At 41.9% G+C, this 27,467-nt stretch overlaps 2 protein-coding genes across 2 annotated transcripts in view; both read left to right on the plus strand.

Annotated features, from left to right (window-relative positions):
* LOC139221584 (proline-rich protein 5-like) overlaps window positions 1–27,467 on the plus strand; it is a 255,194-nt gene that overhangs the window by 128,333 nt on the left and 99,394 nt on the right. The gene's annotated exons all lie outside the window — the stretch shown is intronic.
* Window positions 14,206–27,467, plus strand: part of wnk1b (WNK lysine deficient protein kinase 1b) — an 81,520-nt gene continuing 68,258 nt past the window's right edge. The window contains exon 1 of the mRNA XM_070853492.1: window positions 14,206–15,251. Coding sequence (XP_070709593.1) covers window positions 14,298–15,251 — 954 coding nt within the window. The 5' untranslated portion in view covers window positions 14,206–14,297. The remainder of the gene's footprint in view (window positions 15,252–27,467) is intronic.

Raw genomic sequence — 27,467 nt, forward strand, 5'->3', positions numbered from 1 at the left:
CACACAAAGCTGCTGAGGAAAGGTAAGTGAAGTGATTGGCTTTACGTAATGATTGGATACTTCCAGGTGTAAATGCCTGACCTCAATCAAAACCGTGGTGTTTGTATCAATATATCCATCCATTATCTATATACCGCTTATCTGTCATTGTCATGGGGGGGCTGGAGCCAATCCCAATCCCTGATGCTGGGCGAGAGGCGGGGTACACCCAGGACTGGTCGCTGGTCCATCACAGGGCCACCACACAGAGACAGACAACCATTCACACTCATACTCAAACCTACGGGCAATTTAGAGTCACCAGGTAACCAAACCTGCATGTGTTTGGACTGTGGCAGGTGGAGAAAACCCACACAAGTCCGGTGAGAACATGTAAACTCCACACAGAAAGATTCAAAGCTGGATTCGAACCTGGAACCTTCTTACTGTGAGGCAACAGTGCTAACCCTGCCCCTGAAGCATCATATGTTGTTTTAAATTTACTTACACAACAACTTCAGGCATGATACTGGTTATGAGGTGTTAATGAGGTGAAGATGTCTTAAAAACCTTAATGGAAAAGCAATGGCATTTTAGAAAACACTATTAACTTGCTTTCTAAAAACATATAAGCTGCAAACCTGCTGACATGAAGAGCCTTTTAATGAAGCGCCTACATCTACACATTTTCAACACTACCTAGCAAGTAAGGAGTTATTGGTTTTGACGAGACAGACAAAGTTTTATCACAAATGAAGATATTACAGGATGAAGTCCCAGGCTTGAACTGACTGTCACCAAACCCCCTCCCCAAACAAAGATTGTCCAATCATGGCATAGCAACTGTAACTTGGCTGTGTCAGGCTTTAGCACGAGTGAACTCTGGTCACTTCTTTACTTTAAAGAGTAAAAGTGTAGAAATGGATTAAACAGTGTCTTAGTGTATGCAATAAAACCTGAGTGTTACGTCAGGTTATAAGAGCCCAAGAAACTTACCCTGAACATGCTGCAAATGAAATCAGCTGTGGTGACGTGTGACATTTTGTATAATGATACTGACCGAGACAATCCTCTGTCTGTCTTTTCTATTCTGTCTCCTTGTTGGACTATAACTCTTTGTCTCATTCATTTGTACGCTCATTCTCTGTGACTCTCTCTCTCTCACACACACACACACACATGCACGCACTTCAGCAGATGAGTACCAGGCTGTGCTGACCTCTCGCTCTCTACCTCTGTCTGTATACACACATGCACATACAAACACACGCTAACCAGACAGTGCCAGTCTCTTGTTCTGCCAATGATAAAGCAGCCTTTATCCTCCAACAATTATCATCATAGCGATGCAAACGGACACACACACACTTACAGACACGCACACTGACTCAACAAGTAACCCACTTCAAAAGTTAAAAGAGCAACTTTACAGATCTAAGCTTCTGATACCAGCTGATAAGAGCACGCGTTATCACACCAAACACTCACAAGCCTGAATGCACACTTTAGCAGATATGTAAACGCATGTGACCACGCCCACACGCAAACATACACAAGCGAGGGAGCAGGGTAGCTCGGGATGAGGGTGTAACTAAAAAACACAGATCAAAGTTCTAGTTCGTGTCCCTGACAGACGAGCAGATGCACATGTGCTTTCATGTAGTTCACCTGCTCAGTCATGGTGTGTGTGGCAGTTCACCGTTTCAATTGCAGGATTACCCAGTGTCTTTTCCAGTGCCCAAACATGGTGTTCAGTAAAAATAAAGATCCATATAATTCACACAAACAACACAAACATGTGGGGATAATCCTGTTAAACAGAGAGCGTGAGTATGTGATGCAGAAGCTAAAAACTGATGGCTCATTGCTGTAGTTCACGTTTTTTACCAAGTTTGCAGAAGCTCTGGTGTAAAATTCAGACACCCTCATCATCATTATTGCACTCAACAAATTGCTTTTTAAAGAACACGGAAAAGCTCTAAAGAGAACCTGGCACAGACACACAGCTTAAGAAGCCACAACTGTTCTGAGGCAAAATGGGTCAAAACAGTTGACTATCACCAATTTAAATGTGTGTTGGTCCTGGACCCCCGCTGCACTCATTAAACTCTTTTATAAGATGAGGACTGCAGTTGTACCAATTTATGGAGATTGGATGAGTCCAACGATCAGCCGCTGCAGGAGGGCTTTTATAAAAAAAAAAAAAAAGGCAGACAAAACACCGAGGCAGTGAGAGAGGCCGACTGCAAACAAAGTTAATCACACAAATTTGAGTAACATGCATGTTACTCAACCATCTAGAAATAAAATGCATCTTTTGTCAAATGGTACATTTGTGGAAACTGCTTTTGTTGTACAGTCCTAAAAATGACTCAAATTTCAGCATCAAATAAAAGTTGGCCCATTTCTCCAAACATTAACACACACACACACACACACACACACACTGGGGTTGAATGTTTTCCTGTGGTTTTCAAATCATCACATCCCAGGAACACATCGATCATTTTCCTGGGAAACAGGAAATTAGATTTTGAAGCAGGACTGCAGATAATCAGAAAACATTCTGCATACTCCCATTTTTTGTTGTCATTCTCAAATGCTCATCTGATTATATGGTAATATTTTCCACCTGCTGAATGTCCTTCTGCGCTCATGTACACACATTTATTCTAACCAGATTTATCTGCACATGTTCACCTCAAGCTGTCATATTAGTGTAAAAAAAGTTTAGTTTTATTACCCTAATTACCACTTTTCAAGCCGTGGAGTATTCATGACTATTGTGGTTTGGACAATGTGGCCTTGTATTAGTGCAAAATGTACTCACACACACAAGAGTGAAGACAGGCACACACTTGCTGATAATGTTATTTTCCTCGGTTAAAGAGGAGTGGATTTTGGAGAGAAATCCCTGTAAATTCTGGAATTTAAATCCCTCAACTACAATGTATTTTCAAAAAGCTTTACATGATTTGATCTGATTTAATTCCCACACCACTTCAGCTGCCCTAACACACCTAACCCCACCCAGGAGGGATTTTCAACAAGCAAAAAAAAACAGAAGATTAATATTTATTATATCTTTTCCCTACAGGCAAGTCATTATATTAAACTCCTATTCAAACAAGATAGAAACATGGCCAAACAGACATTTCCATACGGGACAAGATCAAAGTGTGTAATTATGCCACTTTTCTTTTTTAATCACATTTCTCTTTCTCCCCTCTCCTCTCAGGCATTCCCTTCTTCTACAGTTACAGTTCAGAACCAAACCCTCATGTCATATTTAACCTACTCTTGACTCCGCAGGGACAGAGAGACCTCATTTACGTTAATTGCCTTCAATTTGGATTGTTACCCGGGGGGGGGAGGGTGAACATGTGTAGGCAAATTTTGTTAGGCCAGAGTGGAATAATGGGTTTCTAACAGGTCTGAGGGGAGACATATGGAACCACAGAGCAAAGGAGGAAATGAGGAGGTGGAGAATGAAGGTTTACAGTGAGATCAGGGGAAATCTGTCAAAGTGGACATAAACCGTGAATGAGAGGCTGGACTCTTTAGTGACACTACCTGGTAGAAGGGAGTACTGCTCAATGATTTGGCACTGATCTCAATGCTGTACGATGCCAGATACGTTAAGAACATGTCTTTATTTGGTATGTTAAGCTCCTTTTATTAGATTACACACACATCCCGTATAACATTGATCACATTGATAAAGAGCGAGAGGGAGCTGCATGCAGAGTCTTAGAGAGGGGAAGTGGTAGGTTCACTGTTGCAACATGAGATCTTTTAAAGCAGATTCTCTGACACACAGAGACACCAGCATCCATACATACAGCACACACACACTGAGTTACTGGCATACCAGTCGAGACTTTAGACTTACAGGTGTCGCATGCACAGAAGAGGAAAGAAGAGAAGGTTTTATGTTCACAACAGCAGGTGTTTTGAATGATTCTCCAGCTAATTTTAATTGTTAAACGGCCATTTGTTGTTTTTGTGTCTTTAAATGATGAAAACAAAAGCTGATTTTCTCCCACGGAGGACACCCACAGCCAGCATCTGATCGCACACAGGTGTCAAAGTCAGGGAGTCTACTGTGTCTACTGGATACATGAACTCCCTGTTCTGCAATGGTTGACCTTTTTTTTTTAGGTTCACTTCACACACGAGTTGAATTTGATGTCAGATGCCCTTGAATGCATTCTGTAGGACTTGTGCAAGACAGAGGAGCACAAAAATGCACATGTCCCCAGGCTAAGGTGATGAAACAGAGAAGAATGTGTTTGATATTTAGTCTTTATTGCACAATCTGGAAAATATCTCATGGAATAGTGTATTATTTTAGAGAAAAGGCACGATTTTTTGCACATTTTGTTGTATCAAATGCGTAAAATAGTGCTTTATTAAAGTAAGTGCAGTTAAAGTAAAAAAAAAAAAAAACAGAAACTAGGACGAAAAGACACAGATAAGAAGAGAGAACAATGTCAGCACACAGAGAAGCGCTTCTGTGTTAATTTTAGAGAAGGGGACAGAGAGAGAGGGAGAGAGAGAGGCCTAGCCTACTTGAACTGAGCTTCAACAAGTTTTCAAACCTGTTGTGACTCGTTAGGAAGGACAAATTCTCACTGACATTAGTAAGCTGGGTCAACATAGGTCACACTCTGCCCTTCAACACACTCTAACCTGCATCGACACACATACGGAGCCCATGTTTGCAGAAATGTAGTGACCGAAGAATGGAGATAACACCACAGTGTTTAAGAAGACTGACAGACCTCTGGAAACACACACATTTATCAATAGACTTTTTTTTTTTTTTGTGACATGAATATTCACCCACCCAGAAGTGATTGATGACAGATGAAGTGCCAGAGAAGAGTTTGCATGATTGCGTGCTTGATATGGGAGGTAGAGCAGCACGCAGAGATACACACACACTTACACACACACTGACATATGAGCAGCCTTTATTTGCATATTTCACTTTTCACTACATATTTTGTGTTCGTGTGTGCGTGTGTGCGTGTGTGTGTGTGTGTGTGTAGGTAAACCACAGGACCAGAACCAGACATGCACATGCATTACCTGAACATACACATTATCAATTATAGTACATCGAAACAACTGTTGGTACTGTATCATAATGTGAAAAGAAGGGTAAGAACAAGAAGAGGAGATAAGTTTTCAACTTCCTTCTGTAAATGCAAATGAATGAACAGATGTGGGATAATGTTTCCTCACCGGAAAGGTCAACTGGAAGCAAGTCTGAAAAGAAAATGTTCTCAAAATGTCTCATGAAGATGATTTATTACTATAACATATTTTTGTCAGTGAGTCAATATAGCCAAAGGAAGGAAAAGCAGGGAACAACTATGCAAACTAGATTATCATTGTTATTATTTTAATTCTGAATTTTTATCCAGTTTTTTAATCTGAGTGGACAATCCAGCTATTAATGTAAATATAACTGCTAAAGGTCGGCAATCTTTTGTGCTGCATTCATTATATTGGACAATAACTCCACTATGTAAATTATATGTAAAATCCTGAAGAAAAATCATATGTGTCATAATTTGTTTCTTTAAACATCATAAAATCCATCACAGAGTTCTGTGGAATCCAGAAAAACAAGTCAGACACAGCGAAAAGTGCCAGAAGTTTACAGTACGGTGTGTTTGATGGAGAGACAGATGGGTGCCTGGGGCGCTGAGAGAAAAAGACAAAAGGGGAAGAAGTAAAAATGTCACTTTTACTTCATTACTGGAAATCCTCCAAGTCAGAGAATCAAAGTTCACTTTCAATAGACTCAAAAGTTATTCATAGCATTTGGATTCCAGGCATTACATTGACACCCAAAGTGACCTACAGTGCAATAACTGTAAGGCTGGAATAAGCTTCAGTTTATTAGATTGCTCCAACACGCTACAAGGTGATGATCACTCATTCCTGAGTCTATCAAAGATTTGCATTTTCTGCCAGCAAAGTGTGATTAACACTGACATGTCGTGCCCTGTTCGACACATGGAAATTTCCACACGAACAGAAATTTGTCATTTGAATGTCACAACCATGGCCATCCTGAAATTGGGAAGTTGTGGTCATATGGTTAGTTGAGAGAACAGTTCAGCATTTTGGTAAACAGGCTTATGTGCTTTCTGTTAGGTGCCACAATCGATACCACTCTCGAGTCTTGAGATCATGCATTGGTTTGTCGTCACCCGCCGCCATCTTGGATTTGGACCCAGAAATGGCATTCATTCCGTGAAGACCCCAAGCGTCTGATTGAAGGCATTAACACTTTTTTATACAGTCTATGGTCTTAATGGTAAATATAGCCAGAGGCTGATTATCTTCTATCTTCTATTTATTATCTTCTAAACTAAATCTGGAGAAAAAAGGGATACATGATGTTAATGAGTGAGCTTTAGAAGTGCGACTGTAGAGATTTCGTTACTTTGGAAAGCACCAGGCTGCTGTTTCTCCTTGCTATAGCATGACACACACCGAACATCGTCTCATTAAACGCTCAGCAAGACAGAGAAAAATGTCCCCAAAAATGTCAAACTACTCCTTTAAAAAACCTCTCTTTTATACTTCAGTATGAATATGGGGAACTTTGTTGCACAACGTAGCCGAGTGAGGTCTGGGTGTGTCTCACATGAGCTGATAGAAGTGGATTTATCATGCTGTGCTCTGGTGTTTTGTCACCTTTACTGAAGCCTGTTCTAGTGGCTCTGTGTAAGCTAGCAATCTGCCTCCAGGTCAGTCATACAGATACAGGTCAAAACAGAGAGAGAGAGAGAGAGAGAGAGAGAGAAAGGGTTGCACTAATCATTCTTTCTGACAGAGTAATTCTCAGTCAGGGTCAGTTTTACAGCTCACTGAGGCAGGAGGCAAAGGGTGTGTTGAGGTGTGTGCATACAGACGAAATGTTGAGCTGCTTTATGTCAGTTGAACAGACCCGACATGTTACCATCGCACACATACACAATGCAAGCTTCTGTCCAGGATTGTGATGCATCATTATGCAGGACACATCCTACATAGGGGGATAAGAGAGGTTGTGAAATGTAATGAAATGAAATGAAATACTGCTTGTATAGTCTCTCTAGACTGATAGTGTTTATAGGGAATGTCACACACAGTTTGAAGGTAAAGTGCAAACCACACAATGCTACGTACTATTGTACGTTTTCTGCATTCAGTGACATCTCTCCAAGACAGAAGATGCAGAAGAAGAGAGTGTTGAGTCCTGACTTGCTGTCATGCTGTTGTGGAAACCTCACATATGGTTTCACCGCCTTAAGCCAAGTGCAAGATAAACATGTGCAGCATGTGCGCACACACAGGCAAAGGAGCACCCCACATCACGTGCACACGCACACACACACACACACACACACACACCATCCTCCTATTCAGGTCAGGAGTCAGGACCCAAATTGAATGTTTTTCTCTGCTGAAACACACGGGCTAATATTAACCTCCTGGTGGTCATGTGAAGACCTGAAACAACAAGTCCATGACCCCGTTAGTGTCCCTGCCTGCTGCTCAACAAATGCTGGAATATCTGTGCATCGCAGGTATGACAGCCTTCATAGAAAACTTTATCATTTTGAGGCGTGTTTGCTGATTGTGTAGCAGCAATACTGAGAAAAATTATCTAGCTATTAACAGTGGAGGCCTAGATAAGCAACAATGTTTGAGATACGGTAATGACTGTATACATTGGTGTGGAAGGTTTACAACCTGCAGGCTGGGGGTGATTTTTATGGCAAAATGTCAGAAGATATGCATGAATATCTGGAGAAAGAAGCAAATGTGAAGAATGTTTTAGAACAATTAGTAAAGATGGGGGGAAAAAAGGCTATTGTGCGAACTTAAGAGGTCAGCTGCCAATGTAAAGGTTATTTTGCTTTTATTCTAAAGCAAAATAATAATTAGTAGTCTACATTTTGAGAAAGAAATGTCATTTTCTGTGCCAACATAGTGATATTTAAAATGAATTGGAGACCCACTCAATTTTGCCAAATTAAAAGTGATTATATATTAAAGGTGAAGCTGTGAAACAGTTGCTTTTTATGGAAATAGTTTTATTTACTCAAAGTAACATCAATGAGAACACGTTATACTGTGGGGCCTACAGCAGGAAAGCTCTAATTAGGGGATCCCTCTTTGGTGTGTGTTCATTTCAAGCACTGTGGTGTTAAATAGTTTGAACCCCTGCTGTGAAATACAAACAGGAAGACCCACAGAGAAAAATGAACAATAGTGTGTGTGTGTGTGTGTGTGTATGTGTGTGTGTGTGTGTGTGTGTGTGTGTGTGTGCGTGTGTTGATTGGGCCTGGGCTACACGCTGGATCTGCAAAGTACAGGAACTCTTCCTCTGTTTTCATGAGTGATGAGCAGCCATTATCCTGTTTTGAATATTCTTGCCAGAGGTGCTGCAGCTCCATATCAGGGTGTTTAGATCCAACACACACACACACACACACACACACACACAGAAGAAAAGTCAGATTATTAACTGTAGTTTCATTCTGATGTGCAGCAATTGATAAATAATATTGATTCCAACCTTTAGAACCAAAAAATATTAGTGAATGAACTAGAATTAGCCCATTTTGATTTTAGTATACATTTCAGGTTATTTTAAAAGCTGTAATAAATCTAAACGTACAACAAAGTCGAGTAACACAGTAATGAGGTCTATAACTCAAACAAGCATCAGTCAGACAGGCTGACTATAGATGCATCAGACATGACTGGGACATAAACACACAGCATGATGAACCGCATGCTGCTTCAATGTGCTGCAGCTGTGGATTTGCTCAGGAGTTCTGCCTCTGGTTGCATCAAGATAGCCGGAATAAACAATAGTACTTCCGGTTTGACCTGTCAACATAAAACTGTTAGGGATGAACATGTTGCAGCTTTTTCCACTGGGTTTGACTTCCACTTTACAAAATGCAAATTAGGTAAAGAATTTATATTGTTGTGGTGGCAATTTTTAAAGTTCAGTAAGCTGACTTTATCCATGATTTTTATGTAGGGCACTACTAAATGAATACAGCCTATTGTAAATATACTGAACAAGGTCTTTAAAAAGTCTGACATATACAAGATTAATAGGACAACATCGTTATGGATTACAAAGTTTAGGGAAACCTTATCTATATCTAATAAGTAACTGATTAAAAGTATTTGACTCAATACTGAAATTGAGTTATAATTACAGTGAATTATTGCAGTTTCTTAAGTGAGCAAAGAGTTTTAATTTATAATTGAGGTAAAATAACTGACTCAAGCAAAAATACTACAACTATCATTCTTTGCTCACTTTCGTCATGAAGACCAAATCTCTCTCTAAACACAAAAGTCTGAAAATACTCCATTGCAACAAAATTTTAAGAATGGCTCCTTTCACACTGTTATATAATTATAGAACACTATATTATTGTGTTTTTATCACAAATTAATGCATTTAAGAGCATTTTGATGTTGTATTTCATCAAAACCAGTTTTAGAGTCTTTGTGTACTGCTGGGAGATTAGTAGTAAAGTACTGCATTGTATCATAAATGCATTTCATGCGTTTTTTAATGTAAAAATTAACTTGTAACTGTATGTATCAAAGTTAAGATGATCCTATATTGAAATTTGGACAGATAGTTAGTGACACAAAGAAAAAAGTGAATTATTATTATTATTATTATAAGCATAATAATTATAATAATGACAACAACAATGATAATAGTCCAATTATATAAAGCAAAATTAAGTATAGACAAAAATAAATCAGAAACAATAAAATGCAATTAAACTCAAATGACAAAAGATACAGTACCCACAACTAGTGCTGTACTTTAACAATAATAATACATTATTACATCAATAGTGCAATCTCAAATGTGGTGGGGTTGAAAGTCCAATACTTCCCTCTTAAATGTAGTGGAATAAAAGTATGAAATAGCATAAATGGAAATACTAAAGTGAAGTACAAGTATGTCAAAATTGTACTTAAATACAATACTTACGTAAATGAACTTGGTTATCATACAGGGCGTATTCACAAAGACTCACATAGCTTGAAAAATAAATAATATATTGAACAACAACGTTGTCCACCAGATTGAACATGATTATCTGGGTTTATCTGACTTCATGTCTCGTAGTCACAGAGCTCATGAGTGTGCGTTTTATTTTGAAAGAGCGCCTCCTTTCCGGTATCATCCGGGTTAGCAGCGGCTGTTTGACGCGGCACGTCTGCGTGAAAGCCGCGCCGTCGCCTTGTCGAGTCATCGCCGGAGAGGAGCACGGAGCAGACGGAGCCGCCGTCCGGTGGCTCGAAAACGGGGAATAACTGTGGACCACAGCGGATCTATCGCACCACACATGCCGAGAGCAGCGACGCGGCGGTCAGGGACGCGGACTGGACGTTGATACGGATGAGGATTTAGCATCTTTGAGCGAGACTGCTGCCCCTTTTTTTTGGGAGGCGGTTGCGGTTGCAGACCAGGACACAGACAACACAGACACAGACAGAGAAGAAGTACCGGAGCCGCCGCGACACCAGCGAGCGAACTTGGCTTGTCTGCCCCGCGGGAGGTGTCGGTCTGTCGGCTGTGGCTCGCTGCACGTACCGCTCACCGCGTCGCTGCCCGGAGCTTTTTGCTACAGCGAGAAGGCTGTAGCTAAGTTATGTTTTGGTAAATAGCTGGTTTTTTTAACGGGGTTTCGGCAACCAACTGTGGCTTTAACGTGACGCACTACACTGACATTAGTGCTGTGTGTCGGAGCGGACCCCCGCTGCAGATTTAAAGGCTTTTCCATCAAGTTTTTACCTTCATATTTCTGCAGCACCAATGCAGCCCACTCCGATGTAATAGGTAACGGTGCATTTTCTGTCTTATTACATTGCTTTTTCCAAATCGTGACTGGTTGTTGCTTGTGTGCTGTTTTTGCCTGTGGGCAAACTTAGCTGCATTGCCTCTTCTTTTTTTTTTGTGGAGTTCCTCAACAGGCAGCAGTGAACCCCTCTCTGCACGGTTTGCTACTCTCAGCTCTCCTTTAGCACTGCCTTGCACCTTTCTCAGCTCAGTTAATAACTTGCACGCGTTTTATCCATGCAAGACTCATATTTTCCCACAATTTAAAGACCCAAGTAGTCAATATTAACAACGAGCCCCTTAATTTAACTCTCATGCCTTCTTATCCTGTTTTTTTTTTTTTAAAATGCTCCTGTGCTCATTTCAACAGGATTGAACATCTCTTCTTCGTCAGGTTTTATTGAGCAGACCATGTACAGGTGATGCCACCGATAACAAATCATTTATATTTAAGTAATCATTTTCACTTAATTCTATAGCATTCATTTTTGTAATTGCTTTTTTTTTTTTTTTTTAATGGTTGCCATCTATTTCTATTTTCAAAAATAAGCTCAACCATTTAAATCTGCTCACTGAGGGTTTAATTTCAGTTATAGAAGGACAACTCTGATTGGTTGATGCAGCCCACCTGTGATAATACTCACCTATCAAGAGAAAACAGGTTGATGTTTATCAATTTAGATATTAATGCTGCACACTTTGCCTTAAAATTCTCATAGGCTCTTATTGCTGTTGTAATTGAAATTCAAAATGATTGGACTGGCTGCCCTTTAACCTATATTAAAGTTTTTTACTCTATGGTAGGACAGTAGGACAACACCCCCTAGCTGTTGTGAAATCGCTGTAAAAACATCCCCTCATGACTCATTTTTTAAGTAAGCTACATGTCATAATCACAGCAGCAAAGACGTAGATGTGCTTCAATAGCAATACGCTTGAATTAATTTCACTACAGTATCCCCATGGCTTCATTTGAGGCATTTGTTACCCTAAAATAGAAACAGTATTGTGTATCCACATGCAGGTCCAAACGCAGATTGCTTTGTGACTTGGATGACAGTTTTACAGTTCAGTGAGAACAGCTGTCTCATATTTAAGTCATCAGTCTCGTCTCTTCAACTGGCGTCTAATTGTCTAATGCATTACCCAAGTGATCAGGTGGGAACATTCACCTACACCTTCACTGGAACCTGAGACGTCTGGTTGAGTAAATGACGTATCTTAGATCAGCCAGGTGCCAGTAAATGCAAGATTGAGATAACCTTTGTTATGAATTGGCAGCTCCTCAGCTCTATAATCTGAGGAGTTATTTCGGGCAAAACCAACAAGCAAATAATGAAACGGCACACAGGAAGAAAAGGTAGAAAGAAGCAGTCATGTTCTACCTGGTGGCCTTAAGGCACATTCCTCTTCAGTGCTAATCCCTCACCCACGTCACCTAATTGAGACAATATGCAGTAGCCTGTTGGGCCAAAGGAATCTCCGGTGTTGTGTATGGTCACGACTGTAACATTTAATCTTCTGAACAACGACGTGTTTCACATTCTGTGTGTTGCATAGAAAATGTTATCATATTCATTTTTTTGAGGTTTCCTGCCACACTTAAAGTTTGCTCAAAGTTGCCCGCTGCATTTTAAATCCCCACTGATGAGAGACAGATTTAATAGAAGACACTCTATAGATGACTAAATGAAATTCTGACAGTCCTTCTGGATGTTTCATCATGTGCCAGTGCCGATAAGAGTCGTGAAAACTTGTTAAGCGCTGTTTTGAACATAAATTAACATAATGGGAATGATTCATCACATACCAAAGCAGCTGCGGCTCCTCTGTGCCAGTGCCTCTGTGATAACAGAGTTATCTGTAGGATGTTATGTCAGCCTTATTCATTAAGCATATTTCTTACCGCTTCTGAAGTTTTCTGTAATGTAATATACTTGTACACTGTCCTCAGACATGTATTTGGTTTCTGTGCCGTGGTTCTTTTCTCCGTCACTCTGAGTGCCCCCTCCCCTCTCTCCCGCCAAGCTGCTGAATTGCCACAGAGTGGCCTAACCTTGAGGTCATCCGAGCTGTGGTGACTTTGGGCTAAATTTGGAACGTCAAGCAATTAGGCGCACACTCTGCTGCATCACTCTGCTGCATTAACTGCACAGGGGCGATTGGGTGGGAAAGACTGGGGTGGGATGCAGATCTCTTTCTTGTTAACAAGCTTGAGTTGGAGAGTAAAGATTGTGCCCGGGCTCAACCCGAGTCAAATGTTTCCTGGTGAATCCCAAACCAGGATTGCAGCAGATTTGTCTGTGGCTAACTCTTCTAACAGTAAAATATAGAATAATTAATTACTTAAAACAGTGCTTTAATGAAAGTAGTTCTTTTTTTTTTTTTTAGTGGATGAAAGGATCTCTGCTTAGTTTTCGGAGGAGCTGATAGATTTGAAAAGTCAAATCATAACTCTGGCAGAATTTCGCTAGTGTTAAATTACCACCCTGCCTCTGTCGCTCATACCAGTGAGTGGTGGTAAAACGTTATCGAATGTGGCAGCTCATATGTTCTGCCAGCCACTTTGGCCGGGAACCAAGCAAAGCTGATGGTGGATTTTATGATGCATGGTCAGATATATAAAGTAAACATAGTTTCATCTTACAGCGGTCTTCCTTCTCTTTTCATTTCCAGTGACAAGGACCGGAGCAGACCAAGCTGGGCCAGGCTAGGCCAGGCTAGGCCTACCTAGCCCTCTGTCTGGCCTCACCAGACGGGCCAGCAGCCTCTCCAGGCAGACGAGCAGTGGGGGCTTCAGCCTGTCTTTACAGAAACTTCACCAGACCTCTGAGTCACGTCACGCTGTAACGGATTGGATTCCAATCATATTTGGTCTTATCAGCCTTTGGGGGGCCGTGCTGGTCTAGATCTCCAGTCCTTCCATGTCGTGGTCGTCCTCCTCTGGATGTTGGTATCAGGATGGATTCAGGTGTTAATTTGACAGTTGGCACCTCACTGCAGTGCTTGCAACCCCCCTCCCGTAACTGTTGTTCGTCCCTTCCCTCCCCAATCTTTAAGCGAAAGCCCCTTCCTCTGTCTTGGGGCTTCCCTTTGCCCAGTGCAGAAGGGCCTTGTAGGAACTGTACATGGTCTTGTTGAAAGAGTGCAAAGAGGAAGTGGAGTGAATAAATCCCTGCTAAAAAAACTACAGAACACAATGAAAATTACTGCATTTAATGGATTTGGTTGATTTATTTTCTGTTACCCATCCCCATTGTTAATGTGTTTGATCAAAGGTCAAAGAGCTTTTCAAAAGTAGCGCGCTAGTCAAGATTTGTGCCCACATACAGTTTATTCAGTTGGTTTGATTACTCACATTAAATAAGTCCTTATTTATGCGTACAGAATTCCTCTTTAGTGGTCTGAGCCTGGTGGAGGAATGTCTCAAAGCAATAGCAGCAGCAAAGCGGTGAAATTCATTGCCCCTGCCCCCCCCCTCTCTGCATCTCCCTCTCCCTGCCCATCACCCCAGACCCCCCACAAAAATGTGAACGGCTCTGCAAGTTCAGACTCGCACGTGGTGGAGAAACTCGGTGGACACCCTGAGGTCCAACGCAGGCGCCACACAATGGATAGAGACTCTAAAACGGCCGAGCACCGATTTTTCCGCCGGAGTGTCATTTGTGACTCCAATGCCACAGCTTTGGACCTGCCCAGCAAAGCAGCGGTGATACTCACCTCACCTCCAGACTTAGAGAGGCCTCCCACCTTCTTCCTTCCACCGCCCTTTGGTCCTGGACCTGGGGTACAAGATGCTGAAGGTGGTGAGGTCCCAAGAGGTCCCTATGTGCAAAGCTCAACCCTTCAGCCTGGTCATGGGCTTAGTGGGGCAGTTGTGGAGGGGCAAATACAAAAGGAAGATTTGGTTGCGGGTGGTGTTGCGGTGGCTGTTTCCCCCAGTAGCAGTGTTGAACATAGTACAGATGGAGCAGTAAAAGAGCCCAGCCCGACAGTATTGGATGTTACCGACCAAACGGCAAACAAACAGCCTGACGTCACGTTGCGTCCCCGAGGGTCAGAAGACACACAACAGGTGGCAAAAGACGGGAAAGCGATAGAGCGTGTGGACGAGGGTAGCGCTAGTAGTCCGACCGAGGAGAAAGAGAGGGAAGCGGAGGAGGAGAAGGGGCTGGCAAAAGCACGGGCAGAGCAGAGGGAGGCCGAGAAACGGGTGCAAGAGGATATAGAGGAGGTGGAGACCAAAGCTGTGGGGACTTCACCAGACGGACGCTTCCTAAAATTTGACATCGAGATCGGAAGAGGGTCCTTTAAGACTGTGTACAAGGGACTGGATACTGAGACGACTGTGGAAGTGGCATGGTGTGAGCTCCAGGTGAGTCCACACTCATAAAACTCAAATTCTTCAGCGTCTATGCTCTGACTCTTCCTGCTTATCTGGCCAAGTCTTAGAGTAAATGTCATTTTGGGGTTGCGGTCGCCCCCAGAGGAGTCTAAATTCCTTCCAGGTGCTGAATTTAACCTCTCCTTTTACAATTTCTTGCATGTCTTATTTTTATCTTGAGATCTTGAGATTTCTGATATGTGAGAACTTCCTGCTCCCCCAGATGCTTTCCTTTTATAAATGTTCACGATATGAGGTTTCAATGTGATTGAGACTGAGATACAGATACAGATGCAGATTACATCCTGCCTAAATGCATTTTAGGTGAAGTAAGACTAGTCTAGAAGAGCCATAGTTCTGTTCATAGTCAAATATTGCTGTTGGGACTGGTTTATTGCAAGATTATCTGACTGTGCTGCTTCGAAATATTTGGTTGACTGGTTATAATTTTTTTTTTTTTTTTTTTACAATATTGACCAGGAAAATGTTTCTCCAGGTTTTGTCAGAATCTTCCTCTTGGTAACTCTGATATTGCATGACTGACTGAAAAGTCAGACCCACTCAGGAAGTATGATGCAGCTCCTGTCCATCGCTGCAGATCTGGCACTTCTTTTCCTGTTACTCATGCTCATGTTTTTCACTGCTGAATCCCTACGGTGTCTGGTATCAACTGTTGGTTTGTGTGAATATGTGTGAACGGATGCTGTGGTGATACCACAAGTTGCATTAAATGAGTAGTGAATGAGGAAGGAGGATGCTGAGCAGTTGAACCCTACATGTAAGGGTAAATGCATGGATTTGTTTACCTGATTGCGCTGCAAGTAACGAAACCTCATGATAATCAACATCTATAGAATCTAGGCTGATTCATTCAGGACAGCGTTATCCAAAAGTTTAGAGAAGCTCGCTCATGACTGGAGACTTCTGCGTCAAAGTCCCCAGACTGTCTGAGAAATTGAGGCTACTGAAAGTGAATGAGTAACACTGTCGCATCTCTCACCTACTTGTCCCAGTTATGGTGCCCTTGACAGATTACTTCCCAGCTGCCCCATTATAGTTTCTCTGTGGCTATAACAAGACCGGTTGCACTGGGCTGGTCCCAGTCAGCCCTCATTCTCAGTCTGTGGACACATGAAGGTTAACAAAAAAAAAAAAAAGAAGCTGCACCTTGCACACAGTGTGAAACATGAGACAGGATGGCACACAGTTCACCACAGGATGCTGTTGCTACAGTATGGTGCACTGATGCAACTTCTGCAGTGAGCATCAGAAAGAAAGAGAGAGAGAGAGAGAGAGAGGCGTAAATTGTGAACCAGAGACATGTAGAGGTGTGTGTATTTGCTTTGGCGGGAAAGGTGACGCCGACAGAAAGTAGAGCCCTTGCAGCTCGTCTTGGTGACTTGAAGTAACCACAGAGAGGGTGTGTTCAGTGGTTGGAGATGTAGAATAACAGTCTCAGCTGATCATATGACATTCAGCACACTGACGGAGGTGAGGTTTTAGAGGAGGAGGAAAACAGTGACATGGACTCACATGGAACTACTTGCCCTGATGAAACACTTGTTACCGCGCCAGAGAAACAAATGTACAAAAAAAGGTTGATATTTCTCAGGGCATGATTATTTCCTGTGGGAGTGCGCGGTTGTTTTCCTGTCATCTCCATCACAAGATGCTCCTCGAGTCTTTCTGAATCCCTGGAGCTAAAACCAGCTTCGCCTGACGCCCTGCATCTAGGAAACACCGGTTTGTTTATCAGAAAACAAGCAACTAGCTGTCTCCCTCTGTCACACATGCCTCTTTCTGTCTCTCTTGCTCGTCAAAAGTGGACTTCTGGTGATTCTTCACAGTGTTCTGGGTGGAAACGATTCTTTATCAGGTCAGATTCAGACCTCAGGCTGATTTTGAAAAAAATTTAATTAGGCTAAATAATCAAAATACAGTGGCTGATGTATCACTCGCTTTCCAGAGATGTGTTATATAATAGATCCTGGATTAGTGGAATAAAAATTTCCATTAAACATCACATACAGCATGTGTTATATAAGGGTATCGAAGGCCTGTGGTGACTAGGACATATGCATGCAGAGACAAGTGCTTTTCTACAGAGCCTGGCTCTATCCCTGTGTGTGTGTGCTTGTGTGTGTGTGTGTGTGTGTAACTTTACTCCCACCATTCTGCCACATGTCAGCAGTTGCTCAGTCATCTTTGACACTCACACACACACACTCACTGGGTGGGCACGGGAACTGGAGATCTGTGGGAGTCGGGATCATCTGGAACTTGTCGGTTTTCTGCATGTGCAAATTTGTATGTGTGTGGTGTGAGTGTCTTTCAATTCTTGAACTCTCAACTAAGATGCACATATAAGTGGATTGTTTAAATTCTAGTGCGTCTGTGTGTGTGCTTCAGAGATAGATTTGGCGGGTTGCGTCTTTAGCATTCTTTGGCATCTGATCCAAAGCAGGTTAACTTCTGTTTCAGGGAGAATCCATAGATGGATGGAAACAGAGGAAAAGGAGGAGAGGGATAGAGCAGATATTTAGCTTAAGCTCTAGTGAAGAAACTGATGAATAGATGGAGGGAGTGGTGATAAGCAGGAGGAAGGTCACCCAGTATCTTATCTTAAAGTGCCTTGTTAAACTGAATGGTAGATGATGGATGGGAAAGAGGAAGCTGACGCAGTTCTCCTGGAATGAGAGAAAATGTAGGAGGGGAAATATCTGGAAGTTTTAAATCTTGAGTCACTCACTTAACACTAGTTGTAAATGCTGACATTGTTAGCCACACTGTTACTTATTTACTTATTATGTCTGTTAACAATTTTAATTTACTTGACACCTGACAGAAAGCTGTCAGTCTGGTGGGTAAATAGAGGGTCTGAAGCTGGTAGATTCTGGTGACTGTCAGAGACATGTGATCTGTATCATGATGAGATTTATTATTTATTCCTGAAATGTATTTTTTTCTCAAATGTAAGAAATGTTTTTTCACTGTATAATGAATTTCTATGGGTTTTGGACAGCAATTTCATCACTTTGGTTTGAAGGGAAACTTATCAGTAGCACATATTGGTGGCATTAAAGTAGCACTTGAGAACAGTAGTGAGCTGTAAGGATGAAGCACACAATCAAACGAGCTACCACTAAGTGACAACAGATTTGGGTACTCGCTCCATGAAACTGACTGATAAAGTTAACAGAGTGATTTAGCTACAAGGCCGTAAGGAGAGGGAAAAGACAAGAGAAAGTAGGAAGGGAAAGGAGAGAAATAAAGTCTTGTAAGAGGGCAGGGATAGAGGGAGGAGGGGTAAAGGTCAAAGTTCAGCCCCCATGTGTCTGAGGCGACCACAAGGAGCCTGTAATGGCGTTCAGCTACCTCTCGTAGAAAGAGGCAGATTGTGATTGAGACATTAAGAGCAAAAGGGGGATTATGTAGAATAAATAGCAAAACCTGAAGAATTAAACTTTGTAGAACGTTTGCAGGACAGGTGCTCAGAGGCTGGGGGAGAAGGATGGAGGAGGTGGGAAAGATCAGGAGCGGGAGTTTAAGGGAGTCCAGTGAGAGGAGGGAGGAAGGAAAAAGTGGGAGGGAAAAGACAAAGGAAATGAAAAGAGAGGAGGAGGAGGAGGGAGCGGAGCATAGAAACTGAGGACGTAAAGATGAGGGACCCCAAGTCTGTGTGTGTGTGTGTGTGTGTGTGTGTGTGTGACCTTAGGCTCTTAGCTCCACTGGCACTCAAAGACCTTGAAATTTCTCTCACAACAGCAACACAAGGCGGATTAGCCCCCTCCCCACACACACATACACACCGCCACACACACACACACACACACACACACACACACACACACACACACACTTTTGGTGCTCCAAGGCTCTCCTTCAATAAGGGTCATTCAATCAGTGCCGTAAGAGAGAAACTGGCCAATGGGCTCAGACTGCTCTGTTGACAAGTAATGCACCAGTGCAGAATATTTGGGTTTCATTGAGATTTCCTACTTTTTACAAAGTGCTGTCACACAGTGCTACAATATTAAGTCCTATCATAGTCTTCTAATATAGACTAAATTAATCATATCTAACAAGGCTAATACACATGCTCACGGTGGCCAATTTTAGCATTGCAGCAATTTGTTTTTAGCTATGACCCATTTTAACCTGGTGCTGGCCCGAAATCTGTCCAAGTGCTGGTAAAAGGCCAAAATGAGGAGAGAGCAGGCGGAGGGAAGATTTAGAGATTTTTGTCAGGATTGTTTATCATGCATTTAGAGAGTGTTATGTCCCAAAGGCAGCTCCACTAAACAGTGGATTCTCTGTTGCATTTGATCTCTGTGCAAATTGTGAAGTTTAACTAACAAGATCCCGCATACATTTTTATTAGATGTTGAAAGAATTGCTTTTCCAATAAACAATTTGTGTCAAATGACACTGTCGGAGAAACACTACTTGCAAATGATTTGAGTTGAAGATGATGTATACAGGTGTGCTTCTATGAAAGAGCATCCTGTCTTTTACTAAAAGATAAATATCCTTTATTACTCCGGGGCTGCGGAGCTGGAGTGAAACGGTTAGACTTTGCAGAGATTCAGATTTCCCTGACAAAACAGCAAAATGCAGCTGTGTCAAGCCTTCGGCAAAGGCTGGTTCACACTGCTGATTGATTCCGAAGTTGTTATAAAGTAGTATTACCCCCCCCCCCCACCCACACACACACACACACACACACACTGACAAAAAAAGAATCTAAACTGTTTGCTGTTTAAAGCTTTTCTCGTAAATGTTGTAAACGCCGGCTACAGAATTTACTCAGTTCCTTTTCCTTATTAGCAATTAAGCTAATGCCTATGTGCATGTAGTTGTAAGTCTGTAGGTACTGTATATGAGTTCATGTGTGTATGCAGTGGGGGTGTGGCTGTGTGTGTGCGCACATACTGCAGCTAGCTTTGGGGAGTGTTAACTTATTCATTTGGTTGAGCCTAGCTGCAGATGAGCTCAACTGTTTAATAATAAAAAACAAAGTGGAAGTATTTATTTATTTATTTGTTTATTTATTTTAAACTTGCAGGTTTATCGCCGGAATTGGCTCTTTCTCCGCTGTAGTCGGGATGGAAAATCACCACACAGTTTGTAGGCTTGTAGGTCGGTGCAGATTGTCTGTCAGTCATCACGATCACTCATAAAGCTGTTGGCCTTCTCTAATAAATCCAGCTATAAAACGAGCAAATGTTGCGTCTCAACTCAGGAATCTAACAGTCGCCGTGGCCAAACAGGTTTGTTTCCTGGCAAGTAAACTGCAGGAATGAAGGGTATCCAGGAGAATCTTTAAGACCAAGTGTCAAAGTGAAAGTACAGTAACCTCTGATAGCTGATCATTTTACACACATTGCACCAGATCAAACCCTGACACACACTTCTGCATAAACACACACAGCAAGCTGTGTAGTTCCACTCTGTAAAGGCCCTCACAACCCAGCAAGTTGGATTTATGAGCGCTAAAACAAAAAAGAAAATGCCTTGGGCTGAGGCCGCCCAGTGTTCAGCTTTGTTGTCTTATAATCTGGAGATGACGGAGGATAAGAAGAGGGCATGGAGGAAATCTCTTTTTCATTCATTTTATTGCTCATGCTCTCGCTCTGACTCTCTCTTCCCTTTGCTTTGTTTTTTTTCGCCCAGCTTCAGTTCATTCTCATGCTCTCTGTCATGTGTCAGTAACCAGCTGTGAGCAACAAAGGAAGGGAGACAGAGAAGCTGACACTTCCTCATATGCAAACCATCCCTGTACTTCCTTCCATGTAAATGTGTGTGTAAGAAGCGGAATTTCCCCTAATTTTGAAAAGTAAGGTCAGGACACCCTGCCTTCAAGAATTTCATTCGTATTGATTTCAGTGGAAGGCAAGGGTGTTGTTCCAAGTGCTGAATTCACTTGATGTAGGTCACTTTGGATAAAAGTGTCAGCTAAATACATGTAATGCAACGTAAAGTGCTGTTTCAGGTTGTGTTCTTCGGATATTCAAATAAATAAATAAGTTCAAGTAAACAAACTGATGTTTTAAAGTAGCATTCGATGTGCGGAGTCATTCAAATATAGTTAGAAATACTGCATGTAGGCTAGACCTTCCACCCATGGGAGTGAGGCGTTTTATTACACAAACACAAATCTCACTTGATGGCTTTGAGGGCCTGAAAATTTGTGCTAACAGTTTAGTTATGCGTGTGACAGTGTATGCGTGTGACTGTGTGTGTGTGACTGTGTGTGTGTGTGACTGTGTGTGTGTGACTGTGTGTGCGCGCTCAGAGTTATAAAGTACTGACCTTTTCCTCTTCCACTCTTTGTGTTTATTTAGAAAAAACAGAAGAAGCGAGTGCAGTCCTGAACCCAGACATTTGAGTGTGTGTGTGAATGTGTGTGTTTGTGCAAGTCGCAGAGATGAAGATGCTTAAGTGTCTTGGCACCATCCTGCAAATGAAAAGAGCTGAGAGACTGAATAGATGCTGTAGAAACTGCTGAGGGGGTGTATCTGTTGTTGCATCACATTGAATGTATCTGTGTGTGTGTGTGTGTGTGTTGATGTGTTGATAAGCATGTTAGTGTACTTTATTATAATTATAGTGTGACTGAATTGGAAACTGGGTACGTGTGTGTGTGTGTGTGTGTGTTGATGTGTTGATAAGCATGTTAGTGTACTTTATTATAATTATAGTGTGACTGAATTGGAAACTGGGTGTGTGTGTGTACGTGTGTGTGTGTGTGTGTGTGTGTTGTTAACTCATGGAAAGGAAATGTGTACTTCCAGCTGATGTCAGGTTTGTGTGAGGGGTGAGTCGGGGACAGTGAATGCATCAGGCAGATGTTAGATGACTTGCACAGTGAGACATGATGACATAGCTTATGGTCTCTGTTTTTCTATTCTCTCTCACGTGTTTTTGCTTTTTTCCCTCCCTCCCCAGCTTTGCTCTTTCCAATCAGATCCACTCGTCCCTCTCTTTATCTTCTCTGTCTGTTCCTGCCTTTCTCATCGTTTTCCCTCTCTCATCTGTTTCTCTTTCTCCATCTTAATCCCTCCCCCCCCGACATCAATCTCTTCCCCTCCTTACATTTCACACGTTAGGACTGACTTTTTTTTGTCTGTTTTCTCTTTTCTTCGACTGCTTGCTTAATCATTCCCTCCATTATTGATCTTTTTGTACTCGTCACTTTGAAGAATTTTATCGAGGCATCTCTGATCTGCTAGATCATTGCTGAGGGAGATGGACCAGCAGAATCAATGTATGCTGTGTGTGTAGACATGCACACCCTGGAGCGCCCCTGTAGCCAAATGGTTACAGTGCATGCCACATGGCTGGTGGCTTTTTTGTTGCTTGTTTTACGCCCCTGTCGCCCACATATTTCCTATCTCCTCTTCATGGTCACCTGTCAAATAAGGGCTAAAATGCCCCCCTAAAAATAGAACAAAACAAAAAAATACAGGACCTTCATATGACCTCACATCACTATTGCAGCACTATATTCAACACTGTCCTCAAGGAAGCCCTGAATCTCTCAGACTGACTGTAGCCCAGATTCAACCCTACACACACACACACACACACACACACACACACGCGCACAGTAGCCTGACTAAGTGCAAGTGTGTGTGCCTGATTAGAGAAAAGAGGGTTATGGTTTTTCCATTTTTTATGTCTTACGCCAGGAAACTGCAAAACAATACTGACATTGTGAGAATAATCACTTCCTAGAAATTGAGAGCCACGATTGGCGGACAGCTGCAGATCAGAGGCAGGGGATTGGGTCACGTTGTTATGAGCCTGAAATGACAAATCTGGGATCGGATGGATAGCTTCTACTTCCTCAGACAGACTTAAACTACGGTAGATGCAGCCAGCAAACCTGAGACGTCTTATCATAGACCAAAAATGTTACTAATCATCTTGAAATTGTGTCTGACCACAGTGCTTATCATATATGAAATAGCACCAGTGAGTCTGCCCAGGTCCTCCTGCAGAGTTCAAGGGCTCCGGTTGAAATTAAACCTTTGGCATTTCAATTACAGGGCATTATCTGTAACCACTGGGATAAAGGAAAATTACACATTTTTACACAAACTGAATGAAACTGTAGAAAGACTGGAAAGGGTGTCTGTGCTAGACCACACTAGTGGTAACATCTGGGCTGTTGCTGACATGCTCTTTAAGCTGCACTAATGATGATGCATCGGTGAAGAAAACGCATTTAGATTCCATTTCCAAATGCTATAAGTTAATTTAGAGAAGTATCAGTCATTATTATTCCTTATGTGAATCTAGTGCCTAAGGATATCAGGTGTTTTATGCCCTTTTGAGGCAATTTTTTGATTTTTGGGCTCTATAAATGAAATTGACTTAACTTTACATAACTTGAAATGTCTGTCGTCTATTTCTAAAGCATGCCACTGGGTCAGCAGGAACTGGTCAATTGAACTGGCTTCACGACCGTCCCCCTGACCTGGTGGACCTGGATCAGCTGCTGCTCAGCTGTGGTTAAAAGGCGTAACTAGTTAATGGCTAATTTGAATCAACAGTGGCCCCGTCCATTACTCTAAATTGAAAATCATTTAAAGAGATAAACGTCTCAAGTTAGGGAATTGAGAATTTGATTGAACACTGATCACATTTAAATTACAGTAAAGACTCATGACTGGTAAAAACAGCAAGAGAAAGGGGACTACAGTTGTAGACTAGTATCTCTGATCACAGCAGATCAACCAGTGATAGAAGGCGTCAATGTGAGTTCAACAGACCGGTGCACCTCCTGCATGAAAGGGGTATAGGTGACTGTGTGTGTGTGTGTGTGTGTGTGCGTGTGCGCGCGCGTCCACAGTCTAAAATAGATCTCTGCTCTAAACTGCCAGTCGTCTGCATCAGCGTAAACTGACCTGAGCTGCACATCTAGACTGCTTGCTCTACAGCACTGTGCTCAGTTCTTTCTTTTTTTTTCTGCCTTTGCTTTTGTCTGTGCACTGACTCTGCACAGAGCATTTTGCTGTGTATGTGTGTGTGTTGCTGAGTCTCTGTGCGTGTCAGTGAGCTCCTGTTTCTTTGTGTCCACCTCTTAGTGTGTGTGTGTGTGTGTGTGTGTGTGTGTGTGTGTGTAGGGGGCAGTTCCCTGGTTTCATCGTGTCCCACATTCCAATGATAAGTTGTCATTCCATAGAGGAATGGGGTGCCCCCCGCCCCACCCCCATAATAAGTGTGTGTGTGTGATCTTGTAAGCCTGGGTCTCAACTTCCTATGGAATTGCATTTTGTACCTCTTTGTCTGAAGATGATGTTACTTTCTGAGTTTCTGCGTTTGCTAAATCCTGTTCCGCTTTGCAGAGATCACTTGTCAATCACACTCTCTACTACTGTTGCATCTTTCCCATTTGAAATATTTACTTGGAATTTTTGCCTTTATAATGACGATTGATAGTAGAGAGAAGACAGGAAAGGATGGGGGAGAGACTAGTGTTGCTTGTTGGATTTTTCTCTGGATGAAGCTCAAATTCCTGTAGTTAACTATGTTTTCTTTATTCAACCATGGTGTCTAATGCTGCTCATGTTGGGTCCAGATACTGTTTTGTAGATTGTATGTTTTTTTTTTGTTTTTTTTTCCTTTGAGTGACTGATATGATATAGAAACTATGATTAAAATAGCTATACGTTGACTTATTGTCACATTAGTAATTGGTGAGTATTACTGTAAAGTATCATCACAACCAACCAATAATTAGAAGCTGTTGTATGATACGTCTATATTAAGAGTATTAAAATAAAACCAGCTGATTCACAGCAGACTAACAGAAATGGTTTTGGGTTGAACAGGTTCACACACGTCTGGAAATAGAACTGAAGAACAGCAAGGCAGAAAGAACAAAGCATCGTTTTGATGCTCCGTCTGTGTGAAACTGTGCACGTGTGTGTCTGCATTTGTCTCTTTGTTGTTGTTGTTTTTTTTTTCTCCGTTAGTGTCCCTCCCATTTTGTGTGTGTGTGTGTGTCTCTCTCTCCGGCCTCCTCTCTCGCTCCCCCCTCTCCACATCATCCATGACCTTAACTAAAGCCTTTGGAGGGGAAAAGGGGGGAGAGACAGACAGAGACGGAGAGAGGGAGCAAAGAGAGAGAAGAGATGGGATTTTTCCCTCTTGTGTGTTTTTTTTCTTCTCTCTGCTCTATTAATAGCAGCAGAGCGGCGGAGTGTCATCTGCTGAGCCATAACTAGAGCAGAAATGAGTGGGGACTGTGTGTGTCGGTATGTGTCAAAGTGGATATAAGTGTGCCAGAGTCTGTTGTGTCTGTGTGTGTGTGTACGGTTACTAAGATTTTAAGCTGAAATATTTAGTCTGCTTGTTTTAGTCTCTAAAATCTGAAATATTTTTAGTTAGTTCTGAGAGTGTGGCACATTTTTAGGGGCTATTAGCATAATGTTGGATGTACGCTTTGATGTTTAAAGGAATAGTCTGCCAGTATTCTCAGTACAGAATGCTTGGCTTTAAAAGGTGGCTCGAGCTTGTGGCTTGCTCCTGTCTTTGACATATTTGGGTGACGAGAGTGGTTTATGAATCCGAGCATACAGATGAGCAGTGATGTAGGGGATTATAGGGCTGCAACTAACGATTATTTTCTATGGCCATTAATCCTGATTGTTGTCTCGATTAATGGCCTTTTAAAACATCCCACAGGTTAAGTCAGTGTATTCAAAATGCTTGTTTTATGCAGTCGCCATTGCATATGTGACAAACAAAGCATTATTGTAAATCCCTACATTGCAGAAGCTGGAGCCAGCATATGTGGCAGTTTTGCTTGAGAAATTGTTAACATGATCAATCAGTTATAAATGTAGTTTCTGATTAATTTGGCAGTTGATTAAACAACTAATCATTGCAGCTCTAGTGGATTATGCTACATGAATGGTTGATGGTTGGTTTTAAAAGTTTTCAAAGCTGTCACTGGGAAAGTACACCATTGAGATAGAGCTGTGAACTTTCTTTAAATAATAACAGAAAGATAGTGTTTTACAGTGTTGAAAGGAAAAAGTGATTATTATTCTCAGGCATCATGTGTGATGTTTATGTGTTATGAGCATTTACACTCCAATGAGACGTGCTGCTATGCTGTTAACTTGTAGGCTGCATCACAGTTCAATTAACCTGTTCTGAACGTTTTTATGGGTAATATGAGTCTCCTCTGGGTTCCATTAAAGCCACATCTTTAAAAAGTTGGTTGAACTAGAGTTCCTATTGGTTGCTTTCATGGTCAGTTAGTGGAGAGAGAGTCTGCCTGACACAATGCTGAGTCAATGGCAACCGGATAAACACACACAATCACACGCACTGTGGTCAGTGAGGTAGGAAGTTCTCCCCACCAGATTAGGAGTCAATCCTTCATAAACCACAGTCTGCGTGATGTAATCACCACAGAGCAAAGTCACATGGATGGTATGCGCTCCTCGCTGGTGTTTGAATTGAACGGGAAAGCCCCTTCTGTCCTTTTAATGCTGTGGTGGGGTGTGAGAATGAACAGCTGCATGATGTGCAGCAGTCATCTGCCGCAGATCATTTTAATGTGTCATAAACCATGATATTGTTAGACCGTGTAGACAGTTTGCCAGTAACACTGAAAAGTATCGCTGGCAGGGTTTTTGTGCCACATATTGTGAACACGGTTTCCTTACAACAACAAATCTTGTAATGAATGCACCATAGCCAATCCTGCTGCAGCCGTTGTGTTCTGTCACGAGGTCCGGAGTGGTGGTTGATGAGCTGAGTGGTTTAAGGCAGAAGTCACCAAGTTCACTGAGATGATGAGATTCTGATGCAGGAAGTGTTTGCCAGATTCAGCTGATAGCAGATTTTATGTCCCCCTGCAGTGGCGTTGCATTTATCTAAGAAATTAGTTTCTGTGATGAGATAAACCTCTCGGCAATATTCCCACATCGAGTCTTATCTCAGAATCGAAAGGTCAAATGTTAGATCCTATGTTAGATCCTTGCAGCAGACGCGATGTCTGGTTAAAGTGTCCTTTTTAAGCTGCATTCCCTGTATTTAGAACCTTGGTGTTATTTTTCATTTGTTTTCTTATTGTTCAAATGAAATCTAACCAGTTGATGAGAATGCAGCATTGAACTCAGAACGGTACTTACAGATCATAAGTAACCAAAATAAATCATTTAGTACAAAGGGGTAACTTTGGGA

This window comes from Pempheris klunzingeri, chromosome 22, assembly GCF_042242105.1.
Source record: "Pempheris klunzingeri isolate RE-2024b chromosome 22, fPemKlu1.hap1, whole genome shotgun sequence".
Lineage (NCBI taxonomy): Eukaryota > Metazoa > Chordata > Actinopteri > Acropomatiformes > Pempheridae > Pempheris > Pempheris klunzingeri.